The sequence below is a fragment of the Symphalangus syndactylus genome, chromosome 5, assembly GCF_028878055.3.
Source record: "Symphalangus syndactylus isolate Jambi chromosome 5, NHGRI_mSymSyn1-v2.1_pri, whole genome shotgun sequence".
Taxonomy (NCBI): domain Eukaryota; kingdom Metazoa; phylum Chordata; class Mammalia; order Primates; family Hylobatidae; genus Symphalangus; species Symphalangus syndactylus.
Window position 1 is genome coordinate 137,838,827 of NC_072427.2, and position 11,652 is coordinate 137,850,478.

Genomic DNA, 11,652 nt, shown 5'->3' on the forward strand with positions numbered 1-11,652 from the left:
CCTCCAACACTGGAAACTACAATTCAGCACAAGATTTGGAGGAAACAACATCCAAACTATATTATTCTGCCCCTAGCTCCTCAAATCTCACATCCTTCTCACACTGCAAAATACAACCATGCCTTCTCAATAGTAACCCAAAGTCTTAACTCATTGCAGCATTAACTAAAATGTCTGAAGTCCAAGTCCAAAGTCTCATCTGGAGATCAGTTCTTTCCACCTATGAGCCCATAAAATCAAAACAAGTTACTTACTTCCAAGATAAAATGGGAGTACAGAAATTGGGTAAACATTCTCATTCCAAAAGGGAGAATTTGGCCAAAAGAAAGGAGTTACAGGTCCCACGGAAGTCTGAAGCCCAGCAGGGCAGTCATTAAATCTTAATGCTCCAAAATAACCCTTGACTCCATATCCCACATTCCGAGCACACTGATACAATGGTGGGCTCCCAAGACCTTGCTCAGCTCTGCCCCTGTGGCTTTTCTATGCTGAGATTGTAAGCTGCTGGTGGCTCTACCATTCCAGAATCTGGAGAGTGGTGGCCCACTTCCCACATCTCCACTATGCAGTGCCCCAGTAAGGACTCTGTGAGGAATCCAACCCCATATTTATCCTCTGCACTTTTCTGTTAGAGGTTCTCTGTGAGGGATCTGCCCCTGTAGCAGGCTTGTGCCTGGGCACCCGGGCTTTCCAAAATATTCTCTGAAATCTAGGTGGAATTTGCCAAGCTTCCTTCACTCTTGCACTCTGTGTGCTTGCAGGCTTAACACCTTGTGGAAGCTGCCAAGGATTGTAGCTTTCACCTTACAAAGTGGTGGCCCAAGCAGTACCTGGGCCCCTTTAGTCTGAGGCTGGAGCCAGAGCAACCTGGATGTGGGGAGCAGTGTCCTGATGCTGCACAGGGCAGCAAGTCCCTGGGTCTGGCCCCAGAAACCATTCTTTCCTCCTAGGCCTCAGGTCCTGTGATGGGAGGTGCTGCCTGGAATATCTCTGAAATGCCTTCGAGACCTTTTTCACATTTTCTTGGCTATTAGCACCTGGCTTTTTTTCAGTCATGCAAATATGTCTAAGAAGTGGTTGCTCCAAGTCCGTTTCAACTTCTCTCCTGATAATGCTTTTTCTTTCTCTGCCATATGGCCAGGCAGCAAATTTTCCAAACTTTTACAGTCTGCTTCCCTTTTAAGTACAAATTCCAATTTTAAGTCATTTCTTCACTCCTGAATCTGAGATGAGGCTGTTAGAAGCAGCCAGGCCACCTCTTGGATGCTTTGCTGCTTAGAAATTTCTCTTGTCAGATACCCTAAGTCATCATTCTTAAGTTCCAACTTCCACAGATTCTTAAGGCATGAACACAATGCAATCAAATTCTTTGCTAAGGCATAACAAGAGTGACCTTCGCTTCAGCTCCCCATAAGTTCCTTATTGCCAACTGAGACCTTGTCAGCCTTTACAGAGTCTATATCACTATCAGCATTTTGGCCACAACTATTTAACTAGTCTCTCAGAAATCCCAAACTTTCTCTCATCTTCATGTCTTCTTCTGAGTGCTCCAAACTCTTTCAACCTCTGCCTGTTACCCAGTTCTAATGCCACATCCACAGATGTCTTCACAGCAATACCCTACTCCTGGTACCGATTTTCTGGGTTAGGCCATTCTTGCATTGCTGTAAGGAAATACCTGAGACTGGGCAATTTAAAAGAGAAGAGTTTAATTGGCTCACAGTTTTCCAGGCTTTATAGGAAGCATGGTGCTGGCATCTGCTGGGCTTCCGGGGAGACCTTAAGAAGCCTACAATCATGGCAGAAGGCAAAGGAGGTGCAGATGTCTCACATGGTGATAACAGGTATTAACAGGTGATAACAGGTGCCGCACACTTCCAGACAACCAGACCTTGTGATTACCTAGTCACTATCTCGAGGACAGGACCAAGTCATGAGATCTGTTCCCATGACCCAAACACCTACCACCAGGACCCACCTCCAACACTGAGGACCATAATTCAATATGAGATTTAGAGGGGACAATATCTAAATTATATCCCTCTTGTAGGGTAGTGAAGTGTTTACCGAGTGTCCATGGAGTAGGGCATGGCACCTGACAGCAGGAAGGGAGGTGGCTTAAGGTAGTTAAACCTCAGACCTGCATTCTAGTTCTTGTTCTATTCTAAGTAGTCTGGTAACCAACTGCTGGTTTTTCAATCTTCCTTCATCATAGAGTTCTTCACCTGTAAATGACATATTTGGACTAACTGAGGGTCTCTTGGATAGGAGAGAAAAACAATAAGAAATTCTCATCCACAGTTTTTTTTTGGTTATGATTTTGAAGATATATCTGAAATGACTTGACACAGTGGAGTCAGGGTTGGCTACTCAGGCAATTGTCTAAGGAATCTAATTGTTTTGAGATTAAGGTTTATTTTAGGCCTTTTTTGAAATTATGAAAAACATCCTGATTTTTCAAGGTTTTAAACTCACCTTGGGAGCTTTGAAAATACTGGTGCTCAGACCAGGTCACAGACCAATTAAATTAGAATCTTTGGGCATGCTAGGGCTTTGGGTTTATTTTTAAATCTCCTCAGAAAATTCTATTATTTAATCAGGGTTGAGAATCTCTGTGCTGAAGTAGCTTACCACAATTTAGAAATGCTAAGTAACTACCATGCTATTAATTTTGAACTTGAATGGGGAGGAAGCTCATGGAAATTGCTGAGGTGAGGATAACACTTTCTTGCTACATTGTGGCGACATTACAAATGTAGATGCAGTGGAAGCCTTGTCTGCGAAAGACAGTATTATAAAACTTCTGTGGGCTAAATTTACCTTTGGACTTGAGTCTTTTTTTTTTTTTTTTTTTTTTTTTTTTACACAGAGTCTCGCTCTGTCGCCTGGGCTGGAGTGGAGTGGCACCATTTCAGCTCACGGCAAGCTCCGCCTCCCAGGTTCATGCCATTCTCCTGCCTCAGCCTTTTGAGTAGCTGGGACTACAGGCGCCCGCCACCATGCCCAGCTAATTTTTTTGTATTTTTTTAGTAGAGACGGGGTTTCACTGTGTTAGCCAGGATGGTCTCGATCTCCTGACCTCGTGATCCACCCGCCTTGGCCTCCCAAAGTGCTGGGATTACAGGCGTGAGCCACCACGCCTGGCCAAGACTTTTTAAAATAGAATTGAAGGCAAGTTTGCATGCTTGAAAATGTAGAAGTTTATTTTTATTTTCCGACTTTGTTGATGCAGCCCTAACTGATTTATCTGAGTTTAATCACCATTGGTTCTTCTGAAATCCACTTCTGGAAACCACAAAGCGATAGGAAACCTTTAATTCTGCATATTTTCAGTTGATACATGTGTTGGAAAAAATAATGACATAAGCGCTCATTATAGTTCCACGTGGCTAGCTATGGGCAATTTGAACTGTAATAAAAGACAGATTCAATACCAAATGTTTATGAGCAGGGATTACCCCATGAAAGGAAATGAAATTCAGTCACCAATTTGCTGTGATCTGGAAATATCTGCATCAAATAAATTGGGTTAGAATCTTTGTAACTTGAAGCAATGAGCAAAGTGGAGTCTTTGCAGCCTCCCAATTGCCCCATGTGATGTATTTCTGGTTTCTTAAAAATATCTTTATTTCCTTAAATTGTCTAGCACAGGAGAAAAGCAGATTTTCTGATTTTTCAGGAGAAACAGGGTTTTTTTAAAAAATATTTAGAAATCCTTATTGAGTAATTGTTGAAGTGAGTTGTGTTTTTTGACGTCTCATTGTCTACAATTTTGAAGCATCCCCTTAAAAAATACCACCTAGGATCAGTCCCAGATGCCATCTTTCACAAATGCTCATCTTCTGTGACCATTCGCCTGTAACATGCTTACCAGTGGTAAATGACATATGACAAAACAACATGGAGGTGGTATTTTTACTATCATAACCATCTGGAAAAATGCCTTGAAGATTAAAGACAAAAATATTCCTAAATTCTTATATGTTTAGTGTTTATTGATTGTTACGTGCAAGTAGTGTGTTACATGATGGGAGAGTAAAATGGACTTAACCTTTTTTTATTTTCAGTGACTAGCTAGAAATATTCTACAAAAAATGGTAGATCTTACAAATACTGCTGGTAAAACTTTAAGGAAACTCACTTATGAGAAGGAAGGACACTTGTATAGCTGCTCTTAGTGAGAAAGAAAATAAAGTTCTTAGTGTACAAATCATATTTTTGAAATGTCTGCTAACGGCAGTAGGTATTGCTTTTAGGTATTGCAGTAGGTATTGCTTTTAGGGATAAACTGTTTCCTATAGACCTTGAAATCCTATTTCATTCTTTATCTCCTATGTAGGGACTGTTTTTTTCCTCAATTCAATTTAGTAAACAAACTTGTATTGATTGCCTATTTATATGAGGTGCTACATTAGATGATAGATATGACAAAGATAAATACATTCTCTGTCCTCAAGGAACAGTGGTATAGAAATGGGCTAAAGCATGAAAACAAATAACAGAACAACACACACACACATGTGCACGCACACACACGCGCACACACACACACAGAGCTTACATCAGAATTAATCCAACAAAGAAGATTTGAAACATCTATTATGGTTGCTGATAATAATTTTTTATATTGATTATGTCTGGGAAATAAAAATTAATAAATTAAAAAAATATTTTTATATCACCGTATCTTTCTAAAACAGCAGAGGGAAAAACATACTTTATAAAAATGTTAACATTACAATATATTTTCTGATTTTTTTAAAGTCCCAAATTTTATCATTTGATTCTGAAGCAAGACTAGGCATGTGAAAAATGGTTGATTTTTTAAAAATATTTTTTCCTTAATACCATAGAACATCATGTAATTGACTTTATCAAGTATTCTGAATATTAATATTTTCCAAGATTTATGGTTAATTCAACACTTCATTTTGCAACGGTCATTAGTTCTGAGAGAATATCTGAACTTATAATTGACCTAGTTTTCTGAAAAATATCACCTTAAAGTTACTAAATATTTCTTCTTCACAAGAAAAGGTCAGTAAGCCAGTCACCTTGTATAATTTTACTTTAGCCAGAATTCCATGACTTACATTCCTTCTAAATGACAGTATTAATCCAAATCATTTTGAATTACTAATTCCAAAGAAATCAGTTGGTCAGAAAAGAAAAAGTAATTGAGATTGGTCATGCCAATACTTTTTCATTATAAATGACCCAGCTGACAAGTTCAGCATGAGTCCTGTTTTGAAAGCCATTTCTACAATTTCACTTATCAGTTCTGCTTTCAGCAGTCATGATTTATATTGAACTGTGTCAATTTTAGAATAAAATGTCTTGATTTCCTCATTATGCCATATACTCCAAAATATTTACTTCTAAGAATGTTTTATTGAAATGATAGGCTTATTACTCACAATTGATAACTTACTCTTTTGGAAACAGTGGAAGACAAGTCCACGCCAGTAAATTTGCATTATTGGTTGCACAGGCAATCCCAAACAGTTTTACAGTGAGCATGGATTCCCTTGGAAGAGACTTTATTTCAAGGGGAAAATTGATCCTAAGAATAAAAGAACGAAGTAGCATTACCTACCCAATTTTACTGATATTTTAATGAAAATGTTCTTATAATGTACTGGTCTGGGACAAAGATATTTAACTATTTGAATTGAGGCTGCCTCTTGAAATTTTTTGTTTAATCTTGTAAACATGAAAATTTAACAGAAATGTGTAGAATAGTGAGATTTTGTTAATTGATGAAAATTATTCCTGATAATGTTGACATGTAGGTGTATTTTTAAAAGTTACAATAACTTGAACATTTATTCTTAAGCTGTTGCAGGCACAGATGAAAAACAGACTTAGAAAGACACTGTGTTAGGGAGTTGGAGGAGGCAGGAAATAACTCAAAATGATTCTGAAAGATTAAGTTAGCTATAATGAGATGGAGATTTGGAAAAGAATATTCCAGAAAGAGGAAAAAGCACAGACAAGGGCATATATGGATGAACAACTAGGTGTGTCTGATAAATGATGAACAGTTCATTATGGCTATAAAAAAAGATGCAGTCAAGCTGATAGGGAAAATTGTAGAGGATGTAATTAGAAAGATAGGTGGTTGCCAAAATGCTTAAGGGCTCTACATGCCGGGCAAAAGAATTTGAACTTTTCCCTAAAGTCAAAAAGAAATATTTGAAAGATAGAGCCAAAGTGTAGAGAGTTTTTTGCCATTTTAAATGTGGGCCATTCTGGATCATGATGAGGTCCCAGGAATTAGGGGGATGGTCACTGAAATGTAACACATATACAATCTCTGGATGTGATAAGGTCAAGACTCTCCGAGCTCAGATCCTGGATAGATTATAGATACTAGCAAATAAAATTGGCTAAGAATAGACACAGGATTTTTAATAGTGAGAAAAACTCGAGTTTGGGTTGAAGGCATCAATATATATAAGGAAGTGTCCAGAAGGTCATAAATACTACTATAAGACTGGGTGGGATATACATGGGTGGCATGATTGTTTGAGAAAGGGCTTTTGACAGAAAGTTGAGATTGTGATCTAACATCCCTAATAGGGGCAGGGAGACGTGTACCTTTCATTCTTTTCTGGAGTCATCTCAATTGTATAGAATTGTATGATCAGGTTCTCATATATGATCATTATATGGTCATATGTCAATTATATGATCATTATATGATAATGCCTCAGAGAAGCCTGGTATTTAGGAAAGAACTATTTAGGAGACAAGGAGATGAAAGAAATTTTTTTCTAGGAGCTGAGATGAGGAGATTTGTTTACTAGTAGGTGAGAATGCTAAAGAGGAATGAGAAAATTGGAACAAAGTTTGGCAGACAGGGCCAGAGTCATGGGAGATAAATCATTGATGGATGGGAAGGATAAAGAGGAAAGAGACTTGAAGAGTGACTGAGCAGCTTTGTGGGATGATACCTGATGGCTATGAGGTGTGAGGGAAATACACAGAATCTACTGGCCTTGTCATTCCCAGTTGAACTTTGATGTTAAATTGTTTGAGCAGTAGGTGATTATTAGAGTACTGATGATGACCAAAGCCTATTGTCCAACTGAAAGGCGCTCACTGAGGTTCACCCAGCTGAGGCCTCAGGTAATATTAAGCATCTTCTTACACTAGGAGTTGGCTTTCTAATCTGGAGACCAGGGAGCAGTTTTTACCGAGGGTTTCAAATCGAACATTGGTAACTCCTTTTTTTCAGTGCCTGTACAGCATCCAGCCTTGGGGATAAGGAGAAGTTAATTTAATTCAATGACCATTATTGACTTTGAGGAAGTAAGTCTCTCTCTCTCTCCTTCTCATGGTGTCCACTGAGATAATCAAATCCAGATCCAGCGTGGTTATAGAGCAGCTAACAGGATGAAAGATAGAAGAGCTATTTTAGAAGTAAAAGGCATAACTAATACCTGACTGATGGCATACCAGTGGAATAAGACAATAAAGAATTAAAGACGAATTCTAGTTTCTAGATTACAACAGATATTTTTAACTGATAGGGAATACAGAAGAAAGAGGAAATTGGGATGGGAATAATTAGTATAGTTTAGGGTATGATGTTATTGAGTTAATGATAATTGTGAGATGCCAATATATAAACTGTCTGTGGAGAAGATGGGTCCAAGTTTGGATTTGGATATATCTATGCTCAAAAAATGACCTTATTGACTAAGATGGATTTAACCTTTCTAAGTAATGCATTTAACCTTTCTAAGTCTTACTTTTCCTTTTTCACAAAATGGAACTGCTATTATATAACACAATATATGGCCAATTGTAGGTGGTATGCCAGCATTATATTCATTTATTCAATAAGTATTATAATAATTTATATCCACCATTATGCATTTAATACACTGGTTTGTAAAAAACACATTCCTTATAGACAGGTGAAATGTAAATTGATATGATTTGGCTTTGTGTCTCCACCCAAATCTCATCTCAAATTGTAATCCCCAGGTGTTGAGAGAGAGACCTGGGGGGAGGTGATTGGATCACAGGAGCAGTTTCCCCCACATTGTTCTCATGATAGTGAGTGAGTTCTTAGAGATCTGATGGTTTTCTAAGTGGCAGTTTCTCCTGCTCTCTCTCTTTTCCTGCCACCTGATGAAGAAGGTACTTGCTTCTCCTATCCCTTCTGCCATGATTTTAAGTTTCCTGAGGCCTCCCCAGCCATGCGTAACTGTGAGTCGAGTAAACATCTTTCCTTTATAAATTACCCAGTCTCAGCCAGGGGTGGTGGCTCATGCCTGTAATCCTAGCACTCCCACCAAGATGGGCAGATCACCTGAGGTTGGAAGTTCAAGACCAGCCTGACCAACATGGAGAAACCCTGTCTCTACTAAAAATACAAAATTAGCCAGGCGTGGTGGCACATGCCTGTAATCCCAGCTACTCGGGAGGCTGAGGCAGGAGAACTGCTTGAACCCAGGAGGTAGAGGTTGCAGTGAGCCGAGATCATGCCATTGCACTCTAGCCTGGGCAACAAGAGTGAAACTCCATCTCAAAAAAAAAAAAAAATTTACCCAGTCTCTTGTAGTATCTTTATGACAGTGTGACAACTGACAAATACATAAGTCTAGCTAGACTTAATGGAGAAAAATAAAGAAAAGACTAGAGTGAGAAGAATCTTCTATTGTTAAGGATTGTCAAATTTTAGATTAAAATATTAAATTGGATACCTACATGTTTAGGTATCCAAAACTAAGTCTTCTCTTTGTTTTCTTTCAAATTCTTTCACACTTGTCATATTCATTTAAGGTAATATGGACATATTTCTCAGCTTAAAAGAAGCTCTGAAACTTGACATAAAATGCTGATGATCCTGTGGAATGCACAGCAATTTCTTTAATGTTCTTTCTTTTACTTATAATTGACTTTCTATTCAGCTTTCATATTTCTGTGCTAGGATGAAAACCATAATTTCACTTTATTTCTCACAAGGTCTAGAATGTTCCTTTTTTCCCATTAAGTCTGGCTTCTTCATGTGTAACTTCACTTGTTAGTGAGTTTTTTTTTTTATAACAAGAATGAAAGAAATTATATAAGTTACAGTGGATAGTTACTGCCAATCTCCATTCTGACATTTTTATTAAGAAAAATAAATTCCTTTAGGATAAGAATAAGTGCTTCCCAAGTAGTTATTTATCCAGTCTTTAATACCTATGAATTTTTAAAGCCAGAATAATCTCACCTTCACTGAAAAATTTTTTAACTTTTGTATGGCTACTTAAAAATCAAAGGAATGAACTTCCAGACAAAAAAGGAAAAAAAAAATAAGAGACACATCAGTAAGTGGAAACAGATTGCTTTTTTTTTTTTTAAACCGAGGAACAGGTATAGTATAGATCTCAAGTTTTAACCACATGTTTGCCTCACCATACTATTTAAGAATGAATAATCACTACAAGTTTTCTTAAAATTGTTTTATTGTATATGAAATAGTTTTGCTTAAACCAGAGTAAGCTTCTGAGAGTGAAAAATGAGAGATTTTGAAAGCTACACTTTTAATTTTTAATTAATTTATTTTTTTGAGACAGAATCTCACTCTGTTGCCCAGGCTGGAGTGCAGTGGTGCGATCTCGGCTCATTGCAACCTCCTCCGGTGTTCAAGCAATTCTCCTGCCCTGATCTCCCGAGTAGCTGGGATTACAGGTGCAGGCCACCACGCCTGCTAATGTTTGTATTTTTAGTAGAGATGGGGTTTCGCCATGTTGGCCAGGCTGGTCTTGAACTCCTGACCTCAAACGATCCACTTCCCAAAGTGCTGGGACCACAGGAGTGAGCCACTGCACCTGGCTGAAAGTACATTGTTTAGCACTCTCCTATTAACACTGAAACAAAATGAAAACACTAAATAGTAGACCATTGCAAGTACTTTATCTTTTCACTGAGTGAAATGGGGTGCTAGTTCAGGATTTTTAGACAGAAGAATGACATGCCTTGACTGATATTTTAAAGAGACGACTTTAGCTGTTGTGCAAGAAGAACTATAAAGGTGTAAGAGAAGTAGGGAGACCATTATAAAGCTATTGTGGTATAGAGAGGAGAGATGATGGTTGTTTAGACCATTGAAGGTGATGAGCACATATTCTGGATATGTTTTGAGAAGAGAGCCATTAAGATTTTCTGAACATAGGGTCTGAAACAAGATTCAGGCTAAGGATTTTGATCTAAACAACCAGGATTATAATTGATTATACAGAGTGGCCATCCATGGGTGGAGTGGTTTAAAATGTAAGATCAGAAATTTAGTTTAGGATATATTGATTCTGTAAGTGTGGAGTTTGTGACTGATGCCTGGGTTGGTGATATAAATTTGGGAGCTGTTGGCATTTAAATTGTATTTAAAGGTATACAACTATAAGAGAAAAGTGAGGGAATAATGACATATACAACAGAGAAGAGGGTTAAGGTAAGATCATAATCAGTCTGGGAGAAGAAAAGGACATGGAGAACAAATGGCCAGTGAGGTAAGAGTCAGCCATGTGGAAAGCAAATTTCAAGATGGAGGGTGAGATCAACAGTGCCAAAAGAAAGCAAATTTCAAGATGGAGAGTGAGATCAACTGTGCCAAAAGCTTCTGATAGGTCGTGTAAGATGAGGATTGAGAAAAAAACATTGGATTCAGCCATGAAGGTTACTGGTGACAATTTCAGTGGAGCAGAGATGATGAAAGCCTGATTGGAGTATGTTATAGAGCAGAGAAAAAAAAAACTGAATAGAGTGAATATAGATAGTTATTTGGAAGGTTTCAATACACAGCAGAGAAAAGAAATGGGGTAGCTGCTGGCAGGAGGATGGAGTAGAATAGAGGTTGTTATTATTTTATTTCTTAACTTAAAACCTGAATACTATTCATGGGATGTAAATACTCTTGTCAATATTTTATATGTTGTAAGGAAAAGTATGTAAGTCACAGTAAAACCATCATCTTAGGAGTCACAGTGGGTCAAATGCTAGCCTTGATGCTTTCTGGTTGTGGGAACTGGGCCAATTTAATCAGTAAGTATCAGAACTAGCATTCAGAATTTTTTCTTTGAAATTGAGTTTAGAATTAGATTTTTATCTTGAATTATCTATATGATCGCATAAGTGTGTGAGTTGAAAATAAATCTGATGTTTTAAAACAACCAGAAATTACTTTTAATTAAATCAGAAGAAAAATTTTAGGGATTGAACTGATTAATGTTTTTTTTAGACTTGCTCTGTAGCCCAAGGTGGAGTGATCTCGGCTCACTGCAACCTCTGCCTCCTGGGTTCAAGCAAGTCTCCTACCTTAGCCTCCCATATGGCTGGGATTACAAGTGTGAGCCACCATGCCCAGCTAATTTTTATATTTTTAGTAGAGACAAAGTTTCACCATGTTGGCCAGGCTGGTCTCAAACTTCCGACCTCAAATGATCCATCCGCCTCAGCCTCCTGAAGTGTTGGGATTATAGGTGTGAGCCACCGTACCTGGCTTGGTTAATAACTTTTTAAAGGAGTCACTTGTTATACAAAATTTATTAATTTGCCCAATAACACTTACTGGATTCTTTGTCTGGTGCTGCTTTAGCTGCTGGCGACTAAATAAAATTAAAAAAAAAAATCTTTGTATTATTCGGTAGGAGCATA

General features: G+C 37.9%; 1 protein-coding gene across 3 annotated transcripts in view; it reads right to left on the reverse strand.

Moving 5' to 3' along the window:
- The window catches only part of PIK3C2G (phosphatidylinositol-4-phosphate 3-kinase catalytic subunit type 2 gamma), a 403,358-nt gene that overhangs the window by 284,669 nt on the left and 107,037 nt on the right, over window positions 1–11,652 (reverse strand). For all 3 annotated transcript variants that reach the window (XM_055280504.2, XM_055280503.2, XM_055280500.2), the window contains one exon: window positions 5,432–5,563. In XM_055280504.2, coding sequence (XP_055136479.2) covers window positions 5,432–5,563 — 132 coding nt within the window. The remainder of the gene's footprint in view (window positions 1–5,431; window positions 5,564–11,652) is intronic.